At 49.7% G+C, this 22,470-nt stretch overlaps 5 protein-coding genes and 1 non-coding gene across 6 annotated transcripts; 4 read left to right on the top strand and 2 right to left on the bottom strand.

Annotated features, from left to right (window-relative positions):
- Window positions 1-633: 633 nt before the first annotated feature.
- On the top strand, window positions 634-6,814 carry TGME49_261530 (eukaryotic aspartyl protease superfamily protein). Its single transcript, XM_018781265.1, has 4 exons — window positions 634-1,493; window positions 2,440-2,530; window positions 3,318-3,425; window positions 4,376-6,814. The coding sequence occupies exons 1-4, from the start codon at window positions 896-898 to the stop codon at window positions 6,342-6,344; spliced, it is 2,766 nt and encodes a 921-aa protein (XP_018637100.1). The 5' UTR covers window positions 634-895; the 3' UTR covers window positions 6,345-6,814.
- Window positions 6,815-7,266: 452 nt separating this feature from the next.
- TGME49_261540 (DNA-directed RNA polymerase I RPAC2) lies at window positions 7,267-8,234 on the bottom strand. The gene is made up of 2 exons (XM_002365246.1): window positions 7,679-8,234; window positions 7,267-7,500 (listed from the first exon to the last, which is right to left on the bottom strand). Exons 1-2 carry the CDS (start codon window positions 7,929-7,931, stop codon window positions 7,364-7,366), a joined length of 390 nt encoding a protein of 129 aa, XP_002365287.1. The 5' UTR covers window positions 7,932-8,234; the 3' UTR covers window positions 7,267-7,363.
- Window positions 8,235-8,490: 256 nt separating this feature from the next.
- Window positions 8,491-8,563, top strand: TGME49_261550. Its single transcript has one exon. It is a non-coding gene; the product is annotated as a tRNA-Glu (tRNA).
- A 796-nt stretch (window positions 8,564-9,359) lies between these two features.
- On the top strand, window positions 9,360-11,713 carry TBPIP (Tat binding protein 1(TBP-1)-interacting protein TBPIP; the record flags this gene model as incomplete). Its single annotated transcript, XM_002365247.2, has 7 exons — window positions 9,360-9,477; window positions 9,559-10,877; window positions 10,930-11,037; window positions 11,095-11,173; window positions 11,228-11,257; window positions 11,314-11,409; window positions 11,463-11,713. Exons 2-7 carry the CDS (start codon window positions 9,621-9,623, stop codon window positions 11,711-11,713), a joined length of 1,821 nt encoding a protein of 606 aa, XP_002365288.1. The 5' UTR covers window positions 9,360-9,477; window positions 9,559-9,620.
- A 3,298-nt stretch (window positions 11,714-15,011) lies between these two features.
- RPL7A (ribosomal protein RPL7A) lies at window positions 15,012-18,292 on the bottom strand. The gene is made up of 5 exons (XM_002365248.2): window positions 18,137-18,292; window positions 16,943-17,121; window positions 16,253-16,625; window positions 15,918-16,013; window positions 15,012-15,433 (listed from the first exon to the last, which is right to left on the bottom strand). Exons 1-5 carry the CDS (start codon window positions 18,137-18,139, stop codon window positions 15,254-15,256), a joined length of 831 nt encoding a protein of 276 aa, XP_002365289.1. The 5' UTR covers window positions 18,140-18,292; the 3' UTR covers window positions 15,012-15,253.
- Window positions 18,293-21,712: 3,420 nt separating this feature from the next.
- TGME49_261580 (histone H2AX) lies at window positions 21,713-22,120 on the top strand (the record flags this gene model as incomplete). Its single annotated transcript, XM_002365249.1, has 1 exon — window positions 21,713-22,120. One exon carries the CDS (start codon window positions 21,713-21,715, stop codon window positions 22,118-22,120), a length of 408 nt encoding a protein of 135 aa, XP_002365290.1.
- Between the last annotated feature and the right edge of the window lie 350 nt (window positions 22,121-22,470).

Genomic DNA, 22,470 nt, shown 5'->3' with positions numbered 1-22,470 from the left:
TTTGCGTTAAAGCTCTTCCCGTGTTCGTTTCTTGTCTATAATTAACTCGCGTGATTCGCAGAAAGTGGTTATTTTTCCTATATCAGGTGGATATCTCCACGCAAAAACAACTGGTCAGCGTGTTTTGTTGCCTCGCAAGCCGACTGGGTGATTAGAACATGCAGGAAGCGGAGGGAAATGTCTCGTGTTTCAGCACAGGTCTGATGACGTGTGTCGTCTCTCTTGGTTTGGGATTAGCCTTTCCTCTTGAATGGCTGAACGAAGACTGTCTTCTGACTTTTTTCGCCACCTATTAAGGTGCGTAAAGGAGCACCGGAGCTTCTTGTTATGGATTACTCCCGCGCCTTCCTCCACGCGTCTTGCCTCACCTCTCATGATTGTAAACCTCTCGATCACTCGGATCAGTGCTGAATGACTTGTCACAGGTCGCTCAGCAGTGTCGGAAAAGGACGGTTGTTGGATTCTGAGTCATTCCTGCACAAGAAAGCCAAAGTTCACCTATGTGTTTGATATGTATAAATGCACATATGCTTGTACGCTTATCCACTGTTATTCTCCGGCGCTGCCCGGCGGCTGCTGATCCACATACACAGGGAATAGTCGTGACGTGAGTGCACATATATGTAAATACATGCAGGCACATGCTGTCTTATTCTACCATTTCGAGGGAGGTATTGGTGAGGCGTGGTGTATTGTCAAACCCCGCGGGGAGGGATTAAGAGAAAGGTAACCGGGCGAGACGAGAGCGTTCGTATCTGCAGAGACACCATACTCGTGTACCTTTGTTTGACCCGAGGACCCATTTGCGTCATTCGGACGGAGTGAACTCTCATCAACATTATCGTCGGAAGGTTGCATGTACACAGCCATATAAAAATTCTGGTTCCTGTTCGGAATGGCACCACAGTGGTGCTCTGTGCCCCTCAGAGAGGGTTGGACCGCTGAGAGTCACGGAAAGCAACGACCGATTAAGCCCGTTTTACTTCGCTCGGACACCATGGAGACGTTACAGAAAGCCGCTCGAACCCGTTTTGTTCCCGGTCGTCCGAATAGTTGGAGATGGAGTAAATTACTACCGTACCTGGCCGCTGCGTTGTTCGCGAGCGCGGGCTGCACCTGGCACCCTGACAGAACTGGTGTAGTGACCACTCTGGTTCTAGGTTCAGAGTTGCCAGCTGTAAACGCTGTAGACCAGACAACAGGTACTTTAGGAGACGCGCGGCACCACAACGACCGAACCCAAATGGACCCGCTGGAGTCTAACGGCTCGCAAGCAGCAGGTGACAGCCCTCAACAAACCATATCGACGGCGAAGTCTACGCTGATGAGCTTAGGTTCTCGTCAAGCGAGGTCGAAACAAAATAAACACCAACAGACATCTTCAAAAAACCTCTCAAGTTATCAGAAAAGAAGTATGCAAGAAGAGAAGGCGGCTCTACCACTCCGGAGTTATGCGTATGGGAACATCCATCAAACAGCGTACTACTTTGCAGGTATGAGTCGTTCGCTAAGTTGTAAGACCCGCATTCCTTCAGGCAGTTTTTCCACAGATTTACTGTGAAAACAGAGGAAGTGAACTCGACGCAGATGTCTGATAGCTCACAACGTTGGCCCAACTGCCGTGCAACCCTTATCACTGTAGTTCGAGAAGTAAGTCTGGCACAAGTGGCTGGACAAACTACTCTGCTAGTGACTTGCTACGAACTCTTGACTTCGTTTCGTGTCTATGACACCCGGCGTGAACGATGTCAATAACCCAGTCAGTTTTTAGTGACACTCCCTCATCGACTATCCCAAATTTGAACTAGTGGCAGCAAGGTAACATGGTGCGTGTTGTGCTTCTATCTCATTAAAAACTGTCAAAAATGAAGAGGAATTCCACCTGAGGACAGTCCACTGCAACACACGTTCTACGATAAATCATGTATCAGTAATACAACGCATCCTCACTGGCTGAATGTTTCGTATACATGGAACACTGCCCCTTTTCATCACCGTGTGCGTCGGATACCGAGCCCAACAAGTAAACGTACTTTAGGAATTTTTCTGACTTAGTACGCTCCTCCAGGAGACCGTGTGACCACGTGAATGACTGTAGGAGCGACAGGCAAATCGTAACGCCAGATTTCGCCGAAGAATCGTTCTTCTCGTTGCATGATGCCCTGAAATTTTACGCGGTTTCATGCATCCTACGTATATAGGGATATGCCCCCGCAATTCGAGTACGTGAACAACTATGCGTTATACACAGATGTATACATAAATATATATTTATATATGTAAACAGGTGCCTTATTGACTCCACGGTTGGCTTTCGCAAAATCTATTCATGTACGTGTTCGTCGGTGGTTCCACCTCGGCTGAACACATGTTCATGCTGGTGTACAGACATACATATATGCGTTTCTTTGTATGTCGGCTGTGTGCTGGTATTCGCAGACGTAGTAGTTGGTACTCCGGCGGTGCAGCGCCAAAGTCTCATCCTCGACACTGGATCTTCTGTGCTAGCGTTCCCTTGCACGTCATGCAAGTAAGAAAATCCGACCACAATGCTGTCGCTGACAGTCTGCAACCGCGGAGAAGGTACACCGCGTATCAATCTTTCAATGAGTGACCTGTCTTCGTTCATCGGCGTTACGAGTACAGGTTTGACCGGTAGAGATGCATTACTTTAGAAGTTGTGTGCTAGATTTTGCGGCACGGTTGAAACGTTGCACGCGTAATGCGTGTCATGAAAAAGAGGGAGAAGGTGGTCAACAACCCAGTGCCGGTGGAGTGGAGAAGTGGGGGCGACAGGATGCTTCTTGAAGTCCGTCACATCCGCGTACCGCATGCAGCGAAGGCACCTTCAGATCAGAGGCTGGTGTCATCAGTGCCTTGTCTGTTTGTAAAATATATGATCGCGGAGCCTTAAGACATCTTTTCGATGAGAACCTTCTGCCAGTTTACGCTTTATATATTCTCGGAAGTATTGTGGCACTGGGTCCCTCAGCAATAGCTTTAACGGGCATACTGTATGTCTAATTTAACAAGCCACATTGGATCCAGTAGAATTCCCCAAGTCAACTGATATCCTTACATCACTTTACAAGCTTCTGAGCAGGTCATGTTGTTGAGTGGCTATCAAAAAACTCACCAAGTCCCCGTCTGCGCTAGGCATGTCCAATAGGACGCTTTGGTACCCAGCTACGCCTTAACACCGGACAGAAAAAAATTGACAAACAGTTTTTAACCTGTGAAACAAGGGGTCCCAGCATATAAAACAATTTCGAAATTCCTATATTACCGAGCTCTCTTATGGACAAAATTGTTGGCAGGTCGTGCGGTAGACATATGGACCCTCCATTCGACTGCTCTTCAAGCTCCACATGCAAGAGTGTCCCGTGCAGTTCGACCTGCACTCACTGTGATGCGAAACAGAAAAGGTACGTGTTTCCTCCCAGAATCCGAAGCATTTGAGAGGGGTACCTTATAAACACAACTGCTGGTCATACTTCGTGTTGTCCTTTGCAGTCCTTTATTGCCCTTGTATTCAAAATATCGGAGCATCACCTTCGAGTTTGACAGACGAAGTTGGGTTGCCCACAAGGAAGCTCTAGAGTGACGGCCATACGAAAACTCAATTAGAGGGAACTACAACCATTGAAACAGTGATAGAGGCCAAATCTACATCGGACCACGCTAAAAAAGCGCGCCTCCGACTGACGGTTGACGTCAGCTCCTGCTTACAACAACCGTTCCTTGATCAGCCTCCAATTGAACAGCCCTCCCCTGTTTCTCGTCCAGTTCCGTCACTCAGAGTGGATTACTGTGGGACTTATGTTAGGAAACTACACATCCGGGAACCAGGCTGACGTCACCTGGGAATTACGGTTATTCCTGCATTAGAGAGACCAGGAGGCTAATTAAAATGAAGGCTATGCATCGAGTTAACATCCGTCATGGTAACGCATTCGCGTTGGCAGACCTAGCACCTGGATGCGTCAAAAAAGTACATGTTCCTGATTTAACCGGATCACCTTTGCTGGCCTTCAGTCAGACAGATTTGCTGGGCTCGCAGCTACGGAATACAAAGCGATCGTAGATGTTCTAGTCGATAAAGCAAACAGGCGTAGGGAACAATCGGTTCGCAAAGATTATGATTCCATTGTAACTACATCAAAAAATGCGAAGGCATCGCCAAGTTAGGTCAGCGCAAAGGGGCAAAGCAACGGAGGGCCTTGTAACTGGGTATCTTTAGTAGTTCTCCCTGCGGTGTTTACTACTAGGACAGTTGAGTGGAAACAGCTTCCTGGTCGAACGCACGCCGAGTTTTGCGAGGAAAACGTTTGTATCCAGAGCACCCTTTTCCCCACTGTTCTTTTCTATCACGCAGGTGTGCATACCGTGTGTCGTACATGGAAGGCAGCAGTCTGCAAGGCTTTTGGCATGAAGACCAGTTCCGGCTTCTGGCCCCACCTCGGACAGTGACAAGAAATAATCAGTCGTTTTATGATATCAAGAGTCAACTTCTTCAGGCTCAACGAAAGGTGCATTCTTCAGACGACTCTGGACCTTCATCACTCCTAACCCAGCCCGTCAGAACAAATTTTGGTTGTCACGTACAGGAAACAGAACTGTTTGTCGACCAGAAGGCAAGCGGAATTTGGGGGCTAGAAATATGGAGTCAATTCGGCCCGGAAACGTACATGACGCGTACTTTGTTGAGTTCAACTAAAGGGAGTAGGGCTGTTACCCCCGCATCCCTCCCAGACGGAGCGACCTCCTTTGCCCTCTGTCTTGCGGAGCATGGCGGCGCTTTTTCCATAGGAGACGCTAATGGAGAGCTGCACACTTCAGATACAGTAACGACGAACTTTATTCCACATCAAGAGTCCTATTCAGCATACCTCTCCGGTATCAGCGTTGGTGATAAGATTATATCTCTCGGCAACAGTAGTGATGAGAGAACCGATCCAAGCAATGTGCCTCAGACTCTGCGAGGGAGCGCTCTTCAGAGTAGCAGTCCAGCCCGAAATGAGCGGCCTAATCCTCCACATCACACGCCGCATCCGTCGACTAAATTTGAGGTGCTGCTTGACTCGGGTACCACGATGAGCTATTTCCCCACAAGAATTTATGACGAAATAGTAAGCGCTATCGAAGAGTTCGCAGAACTAAAGGGTGGCCGTCGAACTGGGAATGATCGAAGACGACTAGCAGGTGCCGGGGAGAAACTAACAGCAGCGATCAAGGAGGCTCGTGGAAATAACAGCCCTACCAGAGGAAAACTTATCAGACTACTTGGCCGGGAAGAACACGATTCAGGTTCTGAATTTGCTCCGAACTCCATAGTGACGGCACAGCAACGAGCCACGGCGCGAAACCTAGCGGCCACAACACCGTTGGGCGTTGAACAAGAAACACTTTCAACTGGTACGGAAGACTTTTCCGAGATTGCTTCGGCTTGGAGTGCTGAGCAAGACGACGAGCTTATCATAAACTTCGTGGACAGGTTAACTACTGATAAGAGTAATGTCGAAACTAGTGGCACGATAAATGCAGAAGGTATCAGGCGAGCCGCCCCAGGTGAAATCAGCATTTCTAACCCGCAGCGCCGACGTCAGGAGCGCCCCACTCCCAGTTTAGCAAAGATCCCAGCAACAAGCGAAGCTACGCAGCATATTGACAACTCAACGTCAGCATCTGCAGCAGGGGGACAAGACTCGAAGACACCGCGCCACAACAAGCATCTCGCTCCTGGTCGCGATCGGAGACAGCAGCGTCGTCAGGCGAGGCGCGTGGAGCTGGGAGAGGAGGTGAGAGACAGCGAAGCTGAAGCGATTGGCGACATTATCACCACACTAAGCGTAGACGACGAAGTCGCGTATGAGCTGTTGCCGCCCTCAGCTTCACCGAGACAGAGTCAGGCGGTCAAGGTGGAAAGCACAGCTGGTGAACTTTGTTTCTATCTGCCCAAGGGTCGGGCCGACCTGTCCTACTTCCCAGATATCTGGCTGCACTTTGTTCCACCCCATCAGAATGGTGGGGCGGCAAGTCCTCTCCGAAGGGATGACACAACAGTGCAAGATGCCCGAGATAACGAAGTCAGCGTAAATAAGAAAGCAGGTTCGGGGTGGGTGCGCTGGCAACCCGCAAGCTACTTGTACACGAAAGGAAACGAGCATTATCGATGCGTGGCGATGAGTGACGATCCTAGAGCCGACAGTTCCGGCGTCTTGGGCAGCAGCTTTTTCATCGGTCATGATCTCATCTTCGATGTTCGACATGAAATGATTGGTATCGCCGAGGCAAGTTGTCCAGGGATCAAACTTAAAGATCGGCCCAAGGACCTGCCCATGTAAGTCAGTTAACGGCTGTGCCAAGAGGATCATCTTCTCGTCCCAAACAGAAATACGAACGCAGAGAAAAGATGCTTATCTTCAGAGGGCGAAACTTCTGTTTTCTCTACTAACCACTTTCAGTGTATTTTCACTTGCTGATACATCATCAGGGTGCGCATTTATCAGGCTCGCAGCGAAACAAGGGTCGCTCAACCAGTGGCGACCCTCTTAAAAAAATCCCCAAAAATCAGATGCAGTAAAGAACTGCCGTTGCTTTTCATGGCCTGCAGTTTCCAGTTGATTTCCAATCGCAGGGTGGTGATGGAAGCAGTTGAAAAATTGGTCAGATCCTGTGTGATACTTGTCACACAAAAGGTTCGTATAGGTGTGGTAAAAGCGTCGCGTCTACAACGGTCACCATGGTTCGATTGTCAGAATAGCAAGAAACAACGATCGCGATAGATATCGCGATTAATTCACTTTCATGTTTCTGTATTAGCCAGCTGGCAAATTAGTACCGCTTACCAGTAACGTACACAGCTCCTCTGAAACATCTACTTGAGTATCATAGAGAAACTGATAAAACATAACAACAGCAAGCTCAAACACGCATATCGACGCACATACATTAAGCAAAAGACCAGCTCCAATGGGTCATCGTGTCACGATTATTTCATCAGTTTCCCGGGCTCACACCACCACACGGACAGATGAAATGTGAAGCGACAATGCTGGCTAGTGCTCACGCCCTACATAGTTGAAAGAATCCACCGAACGTCTTGCCGATTATGCACGAGGAAATGAAGATAAACCTGCATTGTCTCAGGAAACAGTGTCCGCATTACGTCTGCCGAGCACAACCTGGCGAGTATTAGCAGCAAACTCTCTCGCAGTATAACCGAGTGCACTACTCCTCGATCGTAGGAGCACTCTGACACTTCGCAAAGTCTTGGAAGCATTCCAAAACTCAGACGAATAGACCACGTCGAACTTGTTAATGAGGGGTCACTTTTGGGTTTGACTTAGATTCAGAAAGAAAGTCAAGAGGTCATCTCCGACGACTCTCCCTGCTTCTTCATGAAGTCCTCGAGAGCTTCATCGTAGAGCGTATCCAGATGATCGCATATGCTCGCCAGGTCGTCAAAGCTCTCTCGCAACAGCTGCATTGCTGATTCGCCTGCATGTACCGGAAATAACAATACATTTCTGCGCAGTATTTTCAGCGTTGAAGAGCCGGTGCAACCGCGCAGCTGCCTCATACGTAACTACAGTTTTCGTCGCTATCCTTCCAGTGGTATTGGCGAAAAACAATTCATGTTTTCGTGTCGGTGGCACTAGCACAGCTATCAACATACCTGTTGTCTGGAGGCGGATATTCATCTCCGGTTGTGTTGGATGGGGAACGGAATAGCCTGCGAACTCCACTCCGGGTTTTCGAACAAGGATAGATCTGATGGTGTTACCCAACGTATGGTCTTCGCCAGTAAGGGTAAAGGTCAACTGGGAGGCCTTGCAAGCCTCCTGCTCGTGGACACCCGCTGTCCACGCTTTTCCAGACGGACTGGAGGAAGCTCCGCAAGAGCTTCCTCCCGCACCGTCATCCGCCATGATAGCGTTGCCTCAGTTTTCCTCAAGCTTTCACGCGACAACGTTTCACGTGTCGCTGGCCGTCACCGAGTCTACGATCCGACTGGAGTAAAGCAGCAGAAAGCACTCGCTTTACCAAATTTTCCTGCCGTCGACTGTTGTTGCTGTGTCGCAGAGTCTGCTGCTGCCACACGTATCTTGCTGGAGCTTCTCCCACTCCTCTCTCTCACCGCGTCAGTCATAACACCGGGAAGCAACAAAGGTCCCACTTCTACTTAACAAAATAATGGGCAGAGGCGAGAGTACGGAGAGTACTTCCAATATGAACGGTGCCGCAGTATCCGACGGGCTTTGTTACCGAGCTTCGCATGCGCATGCAGAGCACTTGGGGCAAATCGACTTGGGGCGGATCGACATGTCACGACACCTTAGCATAAAAGAACACAGAAACGCAACCGGACGGTGTAGAAAACCAGCAGGCTACACTGGTGTGGACATACGCAAAGAAAAAAAATTTGCATACCGCGGCGCTTTGTTCACGTTTCACTTCTTCATACGTCCCACAGATTGGGACCTTGCATCCGCTGTAGTCTAGGTGGTTAGGATACGCGGCTCTCACCCGCGCGACCCGGGTTCAAGTCCCGGCGGCGGAAACCTTTTATACTCTTCCCCTTCTAAAAAGAAGTTTCTACTTTTTGCGTAATGCGGCTACATCTAGATATTATGTCAACCAACTGTACCACCTTAAAGACTCAAATTAAATGTTGGGATACGAGCTGGACAGCATTAATTCACTGGCTGCTCCTGAATCACCTCGCGTCCGCCATAAATAGAACACGACTATAAACAGAATGATCTAGCTAGTAGCCGCTTTTCGCCCTCCCCTTAATGGATATCTTTCGAAGTTACTCTATTGCCTTTATCAATTACTGCCATGAAGCTCACTACACACTCGGTGCGATGAAGTCGCTACGTGCACCATATTAAAGAATCGCCAGCCATTCTTCCGTTTGTTCGAATGGAAGAGAGGCTCGAAAATCAGCTTTGTTCGAGAACCAACTGTCAGCGCAATACCCCATAATAATAGCCTTTTTGTTTGGCATGTAGTGCTAGCATAAATGTTTGTGGCTATATATTTAATGTTTTATGAGTGGTTGTGTTTGCGGACCAGCAGTAAACCACTGTCTTTTGTTCGCTTGATTACGTCGTACGGTCAGCAGCTGCATGCCGGCAATCCCGACTACATCGTGGCGAGGAAGAAGCCCGGATGAGGACGTTACCTTTGTAATGCGCTGATACATATGTATTTCCTCACCATGCGGTAAAGGGGGCAGCACCGATATTAGTATGTCAGTACCTGTGGCGTCAGGTTGCCTTCCCTCCGAATCTTGCAGTACGTACACTCCGACAAGCAGAACTCCAGAAGCATTGGCATCCCTTGCATCAGTGGACATCGAGGTTTCGGCTGTACAAGCAGACGCGTATCACGGTGATTATTGGAAGCACAGCTTCTCTTAGTTTTGTAGTCTCATCTCCAGACCAGCGGCTACTCTTCCGGGTATTGTTGGTGAGTTCTCTGTCATATTTTTACGAACTCATGACATCGGCTTCACTTACACATTCGTACCTGCGACATTCTGTGATCCAGAACACCGTCCCCTGCAGTGAACTTCACGACGCCTCCTCTACATTTCTTCTTTAACGACGAAAATGGGAACACAGAAGACCACTGGAGCTCCGCCCCAGAACAGCACCATTCCCGGTGGCAGGGAGTTCAACAGCAACGGCAGGAAAAGGACCTACACCAAGAGCGGAGACAAACAAGACAAAGTTAAGAAGTCCAAGAAAAAAGGCGTGGATTGTAGTACTGGCGGCACGAGCAGTTACAGCAGGAAGGATACAAGTCCACGCCAACGGAACACCGTGGCGCCATTGGAGCCAGAGCAAATGATTTCAGGGAAGCAAACAGCAAATCAACCCGTTAAAGGAAATAATCCAGTTGTGGCCGAGGAGAAAGGTGGGGCAAGCAAAGACATAAGAAAAAGTACTGATCCTGATGGCGACGAGGTGAATCAACATGTTGTAAGGGGTTCGAAGAAAAACAGCCCGACGGACAAAGCCGACGCCGATCACGTGACGCTTGAAGCCGCATCCGACCACATACTCGAGTTGCCACTGTCCTCAGCCAATCCCCAAAGCGCTGAAGTCGAACACAAAAATTCTGCCTCTACGACCGGCAACGGTTGTTCATCTATGGGGAAGCCCACAGCAGACATCCGGAAAGACCTTACTGAAATGGTGGCTGATAAGCCCCATAAACCAGCGAAACCAAGAGGCAGGACCAAGGGGTCAACAAAGAAGCAAGGATTGCCAAATGAGATATCTGGTGCTCGTGCTGAGAAACAAAACTGCTTTACTGGGTCCGCATCGGCAAGCACTAACACTCATGGACCACTCCATGGTGAAGATTATGCAACAACAGATACTCACCATGAAAAGGAGAACCTGCTGAATCAAAAAGTTCCCTTCATTTGCACATTACCATCACAGAACGAATCGTCTTCAAAGGCAGGAATACAATTTTGTGTGGAATCTCTTCCAACCGTGTCAGGAGTTGACAGTCATCGTCTACATTCAGATGTATATGACCCTTCCAATGAAGAGACTTCAATTGGCTTGACGAGAACGTCTTCAGACGAAAGCCGTGGAACAGGAAACGATACCGTTTCTGAAATAGACACTCCTACACAAGAACAACTGTCGATCAAGCGTCCCCCTGAGTTGGAGAAGAACGGAGGGGGGGATATAATTAGCACAATCGCTGCAAAAAAGACGCACAAAGGTAGTCGAGCTGGCGTTAAGTGTCAGAAGACCGACAAGAACGATAACGTGAATAACTCATTCCCACCGTCTGAACGCATCCTTTGCTACATGAAAGAACAAAATCGTCCATACAACGCCCAGATCGTAAGACGTGTGACAATGCCTGTGTCTGAAGAGATGTCAGACCGTTTAACAGGTTTTTGATAACCTAAAAAAATCAATAAAAAAACCGGATGTCGAAAGAATTCTCGAGGACCTGGTGGCGCAAGGCTCGCTGATCGTCAAAGACATCGGGAAAATGAAAGTAAGCTAAGGGCACCTGGTCTCAAAAACAACAGCACAATCATACAGCATAATGAAGGTTTATATGTACGAACAGTCCCAGTTTGGACACAAGATGACACCCGAGGAGATGAGTGCTGCCGACAGGCAAATAAGCGGTAACAGAAGTGTAGATGCTTCAGCTGTAAGCAAGTGCTAAGGCTTCTTTGCAGCGCTCACAGAAGAGATTCAACAAATCGAAGGTGAATACCGAACGCACTAATGGTCTGTTCTACTAACTCCGCTCCGATATGTGCAGTTGAGTTAAGAGTACAGAAGGCATCTTTAAGCAAGCGTGAAGCTGACACTGCGGCAGTAGAACAGAGTGATTCCATTCAAAAAGAAATAAACGATTGTAAGTTTACCTGCAGCCGAACGCATGTGCTTGTGCTATACATGTTGCCACAGTGAAGGTCGTCCTGTGTAAGGCCACAGGGAACCTGAGCGCACCTGCGCTGACAGCCGATGACATGAATAAAACGAAGGTGTCACACCGCATGCTGCACGCAGAATGGGCACGCCGAAAGAAGATCTGCATGGATATATTGGGTCAGATATCTGAGGCTACGGGCCAGAGTGTGGAAGAACTTGTGCAGCGGTTAGGTGTGGAGATAGATGAAGATTACATTCCCGATGACGCATATACGTCCTACTCATGAATGCGTGCTGCTACCACGTCCTCCCTCGAATTCGACCGGCACTGCTTGGCACATCATCGATTTATATAAAACGATGTTCTCTCACAGAAGACGAGCTGGATACATCAGTGCTCCTCGATTTATATAAAACGATGTTCTCTCACAGAAGACGAGCTGGATACATCAGTGCTCCTCGATTTATATAAAACGATGTTCTCTCACAGAAGACGAGCTGGATACATCAGTGCTCCTCGATTTATATAAAACGATGTTCTCTCACAAAAGACGAGCTGGATACATCAGTTCTCCTCGATTTATATAAAACGATGTTCTCTCACAGAAGACGAGCTGGATACATCAGTGCTCCTCGATTTATATAAAACGATGTTCTCTCACAGAAGACGAGCTGGATACATCAGTGCTCCTCGATTTATATAAAACGATGTTCTCTCACAAAAGACGAGCTGGATACATCAGTTCTCCTCGATTTATATAAAACGATGTTCTCTCACAGAAGACGATCTGGATACATCAGTGCTCCTCGATTTATATAAAACGATGTTCTCTCACAGAAGACGAGCTGGATACATCAGTGCTCCTCGATTTATATAAAACGGTGTTCTCTCACAGAAGACGAGCTGGATACATCAGTGCTCCTCGATTTATATAAAACGATGTTCTCTCACAGAAGACGAGCTGGATACATCAGTTCTCCTCGATTTATATAAAACGATGTTCTCTCACAGAAGACGAGCTGGATACATCAGTGCTCCTCGGTTTCACTTGCTATAATTTGCTCGCGGGTACAGTCGCCGGCGGCGCAAACGCCATTAGGAATAGGGAAAACTAAATCTGAGCTATCAACAAAAGCAAGAAAGAGTGGAGTGGACTAGAATGGGTCCCAAGACAAACTGGATCTCTTGTGGATTACACTTCCAAATATCCCAAGTTGCCATAGCACCTTTCCAGCAGCTTTCACTCGACGGTTGGAGACCAAGTCAGCCGGATAACCTAAGACTACCATTTCGTTAATCTGAACGGCGTGAGAAAGCTGTCGGAATTACACGGCTTCAGGGGAGAAAAAGCCTTCATGCACTGTACGGTGCCTTGAAAGACGCTGGGGAATCAGACCGCAATCGTATCAGTGTGGCTACCCGTCACTGGGCTGCGGCTGTCGTCTGTCTCTTTCGGGCCGCTGAGGCTGCTCATAGTGACCGCCACTGCGTCATTCGGGCATTGCAGTTTGGTGCAGAGGAACGAGCCTCCTGACTCTAAATCCCGCAGCATCTACAATGTTAAAACCAATGCACCGACGTGTTCGCAGCGTCGCCGCGTTGCCATCCCTCTTCCCCTACTAGTTGATAGTCGTGCAACTGCTCCACGACCGAAACGGTATAGCCTGATGGTAGATCTGGCCCCGTTGCCGAGTATTAGCCACGGAAGCCTAACTCCAGTCAACACTATGAAAGATGACGATACGCTAACCACCACGTCGCTGTGTAAAACGGACGTACCGCAACATTATGGCACAAAACACAACTGTTGAGGTGTCTCTGGGACACTTCCACACCCACATAGCACGCTTGAGTTGCATTGCAAGCCTCAGTTCAGGTCTCCTGGGTTTCGTCACTCAGACTCAGGTGCACAGATGTGCGGTTGCTTCCTCATTGCTTGCGTGCCACAATGTGGAAGCGGTCCTCATCTTCCGAAAACTGCGTCCAACGGAGCTGTCAGGGAATACAAACTGTTTGCACATCACTTTGTGCTCAGGTGAAACACGGAATAAATAATCATCATCAAGCTCCATCGACCTGTGACTAAAGACACCTGACTTCACGAAAAATGCAACCGTTCACTACATTACAAGCCAAGCCAACAAGAGAATCACGTTAGACGCCTTTCACTATCGCAGGACACCGCGTTGTCCAATGCTTCCTTATGGCATCGTCCAACGCTCGAACGTCTAAAACACACGAAATCATTTGCAACGAGATGGACCAAATATGGACAACATTAGTGCTTCGATGCCGACACGTTGTCAGCCCGCCTCCCTCACCAAATCGAACTCGTGAGGCGGTTCCTATCCGGTCGAACGGCGAACGCCATTGCAGTATACGCTGCAAATGGCAGAGTCTAACCTCGGTTGGTGATGCCGAGCTGACTCTGTGGCAAGTAGCAGCGAGATACAATGTTCCCGTGTCGGTACTCTATCAGCCGGTTTCCCACATTATATAAATCATTGCCGTGGGACTGCCTCTTCATGTCAAACAGGCATTGCACGAAAATTGCTCGATCTGGCCCCGTTGCCGAGTATTAGCCACGGAAGCCTAACTCCAGTCAACACTATGAAAGATGACGATACGCTAACCACCACGTCGCTGTGTAAAACGGACGTACCGCAACATTATGGCACAAAACACAACTGTTGAGGTGTCTCTGGGACACTTCCACACCCACATAGCACGCTTGAGTTGCATTGCAAGCCTCAGTTCAGGTCTCCTGGGTTTCGTCACTCAGACTCAGGTGCACAGATGTGCGGTTGCTTCCTCATTGCTTGCGTGCCACAATGTGGAAGCGGTCCTCATCTTCCGAAAACTGCGTCCAACGGAGCTGTCAGGGAATACAAACTGTTTGCACATCACTTTGTGCTCAGGTGAAACACGGAATAAATAATCATCATCAAGCTCCATCGACCTGTGACTAAAGACACCTGACTTCACGAAAAATGCAACCGTTCACTACATTACAAGCCAAGCCAACAAGAGAATCACGTTAGACGCCTTTCACTATCGCAGGACACCGCGTTGTCCAATGCTTCCTTATGGCATCGTCCAACGCTCGAACGTCTAAAACACACGAAATCATTTGCAACGAGATGGACCAAATATGGACAACATTAGTGCTTCGATGCCGACACGTTGTCAGCCCGCCTCCCTCACCAAATCGAACTCGTGAGGCGGTTCCTATCCGGTCGAACGGCGAACGCCATTGCAGTATACGCTGCAAATGGCAGAGTCTAACCTCGGTTGGTGATGCCGAGCTGACTCTGTGGCAAGTAGCAGCGAGACAATGTCCAGTGGCTGCAGACGATTGGACATCCCTTCAAATTAGCAAAAATGTGACGACGGGTGGCAATTGCAACTGAATCTGACTCCGTTAACAACTGGCTTCACTGTGCTCCAACAACGGACCTCACCTCGGTATCTTCTGTGTGCTATCAGTGACAAAGTTTTCTGGAAACTGAACCTGAAACACGCTCTCAAGTGGCCGACATTATTGTCGGTGGACGAGTGGGCTGGACGGAGTTCGGACGAACATTCGACAGCAGCACCACATGATCATCAGTCGGCAATCCTGTTTGTAGACTGCCTTCGAGCGAAGTCACCTTGAATTCACAGAAGCAAGAGACAGTCTAACAAAGGTCTCAGCTGCTGTTCGCACCGAGGAAGTGAAGGCATACCACACAAGCTGCTCTGCACGCCGACAACCCCGTTCAGCCGAGACCCCCTTCCTTCTGACATGTCAACACAGAGCAGATTCACGCGCAAGAACAAACCGTCCTCAAGCAAGCTGAAGACCCATCTTCTTCTTCAACTCAATGTTGATCAGCTTCTCCTTCTTCTGCTGGGCGTGCTGCGACTTGATGCCGTTGATGCCACCGCCCCAGCGTCTGCGGACTTCGGAGTTGTCGTTGAACATAGCGCGGTAGATCTTGCACTGTGCCTCCAACTCGGCTTGGTCCTGCGAGTCACAGTCCATAATACAGAGTACGATATCCATTTGGTGCTCCCCAATAACGACTCGGATTCCCTCGCCACGGAGCAAGCCGGTTCCCCCAACTAAAAAGAAGTGAGTACTGACTCGAGGCCCGAAAAAGTGTTAAAGCCAGAGCAACAAGTGCCCCAGTAAAAAACATGAGTTCACAGCAACTAAATATCCAAGCGAAAATGTGCACACACAAGATTTTTTGGAAAGAGCCTCAGTGAACTTTGAAGACAAATAACGTTCACCCATGGCTGGCAACAGCAGTCGCCAGTCGTGCGTCAAGGTAGGATCATCAAAGGCTCCGCTTTTCCCAACACGTATCAGAAACCTCCACAAACTGGTTCGGGACACGCAGTTTCTCAGACTCGAAGATATATAACTACTCAACGCTTCCCAGCATGTAGGTTCAAATGTCAACACATTCTAACGCGGCCAGGCGAAAAACGAATCCTCCTCCTACCTCCTTTCTGACGTTATCAATGGCGAGCACAGGGCAGTTCTTCTGGTGGACCAATTGTCCGAGTCTGCTCTTGCCCTTGACGATGCAGTACGGCACCTGCGAGACAGAAGATAAAACACCGACGGGCAGAAGATTCTATCGACGGCCGAGAACACACTCTCGCTCTCTTCATGGTGAACGTGACACTTCGAGCCGCATTTCCTATCGTGTACGGGACGCAGTCGATTTTCACTTGCTTACGCCACTCGTCAATGTGACGAAGGCCGTCTAGTATGTTTAGGATGCCTCCTTTTGTGAACGTGGTGCTCAGTCCAGCCTGGTTTTATTCCTCTCACCTCCTTCTTGCGGCAAAGCTGGGGGATAAAGCAGACAAGCTCGACGGGGGTGACGTCGTGCGCGATGACAACAAGTTTCGCCTTCTTGATCTCAATCAGATCTGTCACATGGTTGATACCGTATTTGATCATGACGGGCTTCTTTCCACCAGCAGCACCGCCAGCACTCTGTCTCTCGGCCTCCTGCAGAAGACGCTGCTTCTTCTCAGCGCGAGTCTCAGGCTTGTACTTGGCGAGCAGACGCATGAGCTGAGAGGTCTGGTTCTTGTCCAGAGTGTGTGTGAACTGGTTGATCGCAGGGGGGACCTTCAGGCGCTGCATCAGCACTCTGCGCTGCCGTTGGAGCAGAATGTACTTCGGCCACTTGACGAATCTGCAGACAGAGACACGTCGGTGGCGTTGTTGGTCTTTTTTCAGAAAAAAAAGACCTCTACACCAAACTCGTCCAAACTGACAAAACGTGAAAGACCTCGGACGGTCTCCAGCTGACAAGTTACGGGGTCGCTCGAGCATCCAGCGAATGTATTCACCACATAAAGCAGGAATGGAGCTTGTAAACAACACGTTCCCGAAAACGTGTGAAAAAAAAATAACTGCGCAGCATGAACGACATGTGTGTCGATCGGTGGACCGCGCCCGTGACGCGCTCCCGATATATGCTGCCAAAGGAGGCCTGGAAGCAGAACTCACCGGCTGAGGTCGCGTCTCGGCTGGATGTTTCCACCAACACGGAAGCTTCTCGGCGTCTTAGCGAAGATCGGAGACTTCTGGACCTTCTTGCCAGACTTGCCGGCCAAGGGCGCCGCTGGCAGCTTCTTCTTCCCTCCGCTGCTACCCTTGGCGGCAGCCGATCCCTTCTTCATGGACGCCTGAAGACGAAGGTGCACAGAGACGTATCACGGGTACATACAGCGCGATCGCCGCCTGCCACAGTTCGCATGCCCAGCGTGACACACACGCTTCCCGACTTGTGTAACCCTGCACGTCACCGTGAAGCTGAGGTGGACACAAGCCAAGGACTCCGAAGACTACACAGCCCACGAAACAGTGTATCATGCACCTTCCGCAAAACAAATCAGGTTTCCCCTCCCAGTCTGCGAGAGCACCGCACCCCGCATTGCCCCACTTGAACATTTTGGGCGGATGCAGCCGCTACCTGTTGTAAACACGCACACGGATAACGGTCACTCTACTCCCTCCTCAGCAGTTCTGAGCACAACAAACATGTCACCTAAGTGGAGAAACAATACGATGATCCAGTGTCAAGAGAGCACAGATCCCGGGGAACCGGCTGCATGTGTCAATGTGACGCATGCTCTTGAAACTGCAGAGACGTGTGATTCTTTGCGTATAACATGCGCGGCAGTTTTGCGGTAAGTGCCTAAACAAGAAAACGGATATCGTGAATCCCCAGTATATCTGCAAGCTCCGCTTTCACCAAGATCTGGCCGTGTAGCCGCAGCCCACGACTTCGGGAGACTGTGCCGGCCAGTCGCTGAGGGTCTCTCCACCTCGCCCCCCACGCCGACAAAAACAACGGACATGCAAAATCACCAAACAAGCTTTTTAAAGCATGTTAAACGCTCCCATAACCATTGGAGTAGGCCCATCAAAACAAGTGTTTCTCCCTTATCAAAAACGGAGCGAAACACGTGGGGGATTCCAGTGTTGGAGACAACATGCGCGAACCCGGAAGCCACAACTGCAGCAAAAACCGGCCCAGAAAAGAGATATCAAGGCAGGCATTGACTGCTCCACTGTTGTCTTAATTTCTCTGCCGGCATAACTGCCAATCAAACGGGCTTTCTCCAGCGCAACGACACAGTTACACAGTCAGCATGTGAGGGGAAAAACGGCAGAATGTGGTGCCCCCGGAGCGCGTACCATTTTGATGAAGTCTCTCTTCCTGCGTTCCCTCTCTGGTTTGAGTGGAGAAAAACTGGCGGCCTGCGACCGCCGGAACAAGACGCACAAGAAGGGAAGGGACCTCCAGAAAGGGAAAGGAGAACGCGTTAAATGGGGATTTTATCAACGCGGCTGAACAGCGCAGCCGCACCAGTCCGATGGTCTCCCTGCCGCAGTCTCCCCCCCCACAGAACCCCCGCGTTTTCGGCGCAGCCCCTCAGCGGAAAATACTCTGTTGCATGTGCAGCCGTCGAGAATTATTTCGTCCGAGTAGGGCTTAGGCGCAAAGGCGTCTCGATTTACTTTGCGTCACGATTGGCTGCATGCGCCTTTCCTCTGAGAATTTTCGGGAGCGGGGAAACCCTCAGGCGGGCTATTTACTGTTCTCTTGAAATGATACAGCAGCGGAGAGGGCGCCCCTGTGTTTAAAAATCTCAACTAGCAGGGAAACCTTATAACGAGGAAAGACCGGAGATGTTGAAAGCTCCTGTCTAAAAAACTGAACAGAAGGACACCATTCTAGGAAAAAAGACCGAAAATATTATATATGCAGCGAAACACAGACGCTTTGTGTTAGGTCTCTCCACTAGGGCAGACAAACCACCGAGGCTCGACATGCTGGTATATGAGCTAACTAGAAACAACCATTTAGAGTGTTCGGTAGACTTCTGCGTCCCATATTCCACAGGAGCCGCCCCTCAAGACCCATTTGTAGAGTAGTGCTGTCTAAATTATTAACTCCTGATTCGCTACACTCAACAGTATGAGAGAGAGAGGGATTAGTGAGGCCAGCTGTCACCCGGATAGAGCATCCTAGAAGGTGGCATGTGCGGGTGATGAAGAAAGGCTTTTCTGCGTCACAAGCATCGCTTTTAATCCAGTTGTTACCAACTGCAAATACCAGTGGGCGTGCTATCTTGATATCGACGTTGGTATTGCAGCGAACGGCTGAGGAGCATCTGCGTGTTCTTCGCTGTAGTGAATACCTCACATTTTCCTTCCTCTCAGACTGGGAAAAGTGGGAACCCGGTCCGATATATACTCATTGTGTCAAACAGGCTGTTGCGTACAACCGGACCCGAGGAGAAACGTGCCACCTTGAGTATGAAGTTGGCCGCCATTCCAAGAGTTCTTCATGCGGGTCTATAAGGTTGTCCGTGCAAATTTATCGATACTTCGTATATTTTCACCTGTTTTTCGTGCCCGACTCATGAGCAAAGCAGCAGCAGAGTTCTGGGGCAGCGCCTATTCTCATAACGGTCCTCAAAATGACACTGGGACCGTTTTTGGATATGTCCAGGCTTCTTGCCAAAGAGCACCCCAACTTAGTGGAGAGCCTTATGATTCCGTGAGCGTTGGTGGCCTGTTGGGCATCACATAGGTCATGCATGTGGTGGAACCCATTTTCTACATGGTGACAAACGTTGAAACGGCTTACGAACGGCGTCGACTCTGTTAGGGATATCCACGAGGTAGGTTATCGTTTCCTAGCTTTGTAACCATGCGAAGCATCACAATCAGTGATGAAGCGCACATCGCACTATCAGGGGCGCGTGTGCCTTTGAGCGGAAGTCGTTCTGGAACCGCACCACACTTCGTTCGAACTAAAGGTGTACGATGTAACATTGCCCCATTATTGCCCCTTCCTGCCGCCGATGTCCCGGCTCTACCGCATGGGAAGCTTCTGCGCCAGAACGCAGCAACGTCGTTCAAGACAGGCCTGTCTCCTTTTTTCTGAAAAGTTGGCACATTGCGGCACTGTCTCCAGTGGGTAGGTGGGCCGAAGACAGGAACACCCACCTTTCAGAGATGACAAACAGTGCAGCTTTCTTGGCTGATCGAGTTCGGTTGCACCCGCCTCACGAGCAGTCAGCTACCCTGTTCTTGCTTTTAAAAAATATCGAACCGCAACTCCCTTTGCGTTAAACATTTGTACATTTGCCGTGTCATACTTCTCCTTTGCTGTATTATAGTGTTAGAGACTCGCCACCTTCGGCAGCCAGCATGAGCACATTTTAGCTTTCCTATCTTCTTACAGGTTGGACCTCGACTTCTAATCAGTAAACCATTCTGAAACTCCTGCTTCCCATCTGGCTGCGACTCCGAGTCGACCCAGTAGACGCCAGGGAACTACCAGATGAGTGCGACAGATAGCCGATCAGAGGATCGAAAGATACATTGTGTGAACTACACTTCTTTCTCTGTCCAAACACCATACGTGGGTAGGAACGAGCAGTATCTGTGGAACTGAACGTCCCGTTTTCCAAGCTGGGCGACGCCCCCGAAGTGGACACAGAGCCGACCTGAGGAGGATAGCTTGAGCCGACATTTCGTTTGAGCAGGAGCACGATTTTCCTTCGTACAGAGTAGCTGAACGCTTTGAACAAGGATAGCTTTACGGAATGGCAAAAGCCGCGTACTTGCCTTAACACTTTTCTGTGTCATGGCACTCATCCGGGAATTCTTAGGGTGCTGTAGTTCGAATGTCGTGGCGTTCGCGTCACAGGTTACGCCATCTCTCATCCAGCGAAGTTGTTGACCTGCGGTGCACATCGGCTGGAATCATCCGGCAAATGCTTTCCAACGAAACGAATGACGCACATGCAGCTGTCACAGACGCGATGTGCCCTCACTGCGTGACAATGAAACGACCCTGTTCCTGATTTAGGGAGGACAACGTGGCACTCATCGGATTGCCTTCAGTGTGTCTTCAAAATTCAGAGTTCTCGCGCATGCCCACGGGTGCAAATTTGGGTTGCGGCCTCTGGCTGTGCATACGATCAAACAAGAACTAAGGGTGAACTGATGAAATCGAGTTGGCTACCGTCAAACCAGTTTGCATTATAACTGTCTGGGACCCTATAGTGAAGTATTTCTATGCCCCAACTGCCTGCACAACACACCTTCGCCAATTTTCCCCAGGAACCACTGTCAACCCATCCTCACATGACGCAAATGACTGTTGGAGTCAACGTCAGATGATGACTCTCGGCGAACTCTTCGCCACTCTCAACGTTTGCCGCCCAAAATCAGCGACAATTCAACTGCACACACCGCTCAACATTTGCGATTGCTGTGCCGTGCTTCAGTTTCGTCGGAAGAGAAGCCTCGGGAACGGGCATCCTCCCTATGCACTTCGTAAGACAGCGGTATCGAAAGACGCGGAACTCGGTACACCGGATTTGTCTCTCTTTGCTCAAAACTGCAGAAACGTTGATAGTTTCGAGGGCACTTGCCGTACTTATCAAGCGACGCCCACAAGTGTGCATTCTGGCGTAACACGCGGGTCGCTTCTTTTTTCCCACCCCTCCAAACCAGGGTCGATTTCCAGACACAACCACCGGTGGCTCCACCGCCAGGTCGCGGCCAACGTTCCCGATCGTGTAGAAGGCGAAATCAGTGCAGCTTCAAATATTCTCTTTCAGAGCTGAGTCCGAGTGCGTTCTCGAATTCGAGATCCAATACCACCAGAGACGCGAATTTTTCGCACAACTGCGAGTTTTCTCGTGTGTACACTCAAATTTCACCCGGTGTGTCCAGTTCCACGCAATCAAAATGTCCGCCAAAGGTGCAGGAGGTCGTAAGAAGACCAGCAGCGGCAAGAAAGTGTCGCGCTCGGCCAAGGCTGGTCTGCAGTTTCCCGTGTCCCGAATTGGAAGATACCTGAAGAAGGGACGTTATGCGAAACGCGTTGGCGTTGGCGCGCCCGTGTACCTCGCTGCGGTGCTGGAGTACCTTTGCGCCGAGATTCTCGAGTTGGCGGGGAACGCGGCACGTGACCACAAGAAGACGAGAATCATCCCCCGCCACATCCAACTCGCTGTGCGCAACGATGAAGAACTGAGCAAGTTCCTTGGAGGGGTCACGATTGCAAACGGAGGAGTGATGCCCCATGTGCATGCCGTTCTGCTGCCCAAGCACTCAAAGTCCAAGGGCAAGCATGGTGTGTCCCAGGAGTTCTAAGCTGGTGCCATCGTACAATGCGTCTACGCTGGAACTACTAAATGGAACGCCGAGGGTATCGTAACAGGGGTACATCAAGGACTTACGCTTTTCTCTGAGCCTGAAGAGAGTGACGAGTGTATTACTGCCAAGGAATGGCTTGGGATAGAGTGCTCTGCACGAGGGCTGCTCGTGGGCAAACACCGGTTGCTGTGTAGCAACGCGTATCCCGCCTTTTAGGCTTCACTAGAAGCCACCAGACAGAATGGCTATCCTCCCTAATAACTCGAAACAAACGTCGCCAAAGAGCCGAATTCACCAATTCAAAGTGCTTCCCCAATCGACGTTAAACGTAAGCTTGTTGCAGGTTC

The sequence above is a fragment of the Toxoplasma gondii genome, chromosome VIIb (assembly GCF_000006565.2).
Source record: "Toxoplasma gondii ME49 chromosome VIIb, whole genome shotgun sequence".
Classification (NCBI taxonomy): domain Eukaryota; phylum Apicomplexa; class Conoidasida; order Eucoccidiorida; family Sarcocystidae; genus Toxoplasma; species Toxoplasma gondii.
The sequence above is the reverse complement of the archived record's forward strand: the minus strand, read 5'-3'. Positions and strand labels throughout refer to the sequence as shown.

Coding starts and splice junctions, on each gene's coding strand:
- RPL7A (XM_002365248.2), bottom strand. Junction 16,014..16,252: donor AGCTTTGCCGCAAGAAGGAG/GTGAGAGGAATA, acceptor TCTGTCTCGCAG/GTGCCGTACTGCATCGTCAA. Junction 15,434..15,917: donor TTGATAACGTCAGAAAGGAG/GTAGGAGGAGGA, acceptor TGTGACTCGCAG/GACCAAGCCGAGTTGGAGGC.
- TGME49_261530 (XM_018781265.1), top strand. CDS start 896: ATGGCACCACAGTGGTGCTCTGTGCCCCTCAGAGAGGGTTGGACCGCT. Junction 1,494..2,439: donor AACAGCGTACTACTTTGCAG/GTATGAGTCGTT, acceptor TGGTATTCGCAG/ACGTAGTAGTTGGTACTCCG. Junction 2,531..3,317: donor TTCCCTTGCACGTCATGCAA/GTAAGAAAATCC, acceptor AATTGTTGGCAG/GTCGTGCGGTAGACATATGG.
- TGME49_261540 (XM_002365246.1), bottom strand. CDS start 7,931: ATGGCGGATGACGGTGCGGGAGGAAGCTCTTGCGGAGCTTCCTCCAGT. Junction 7,501..7,678: donor TATCCGCCTCCAGACAACAG/GTATGTTGATAG, acceptor CGGTACATGCAG/GCGAATCAGCAATGCAGCTG.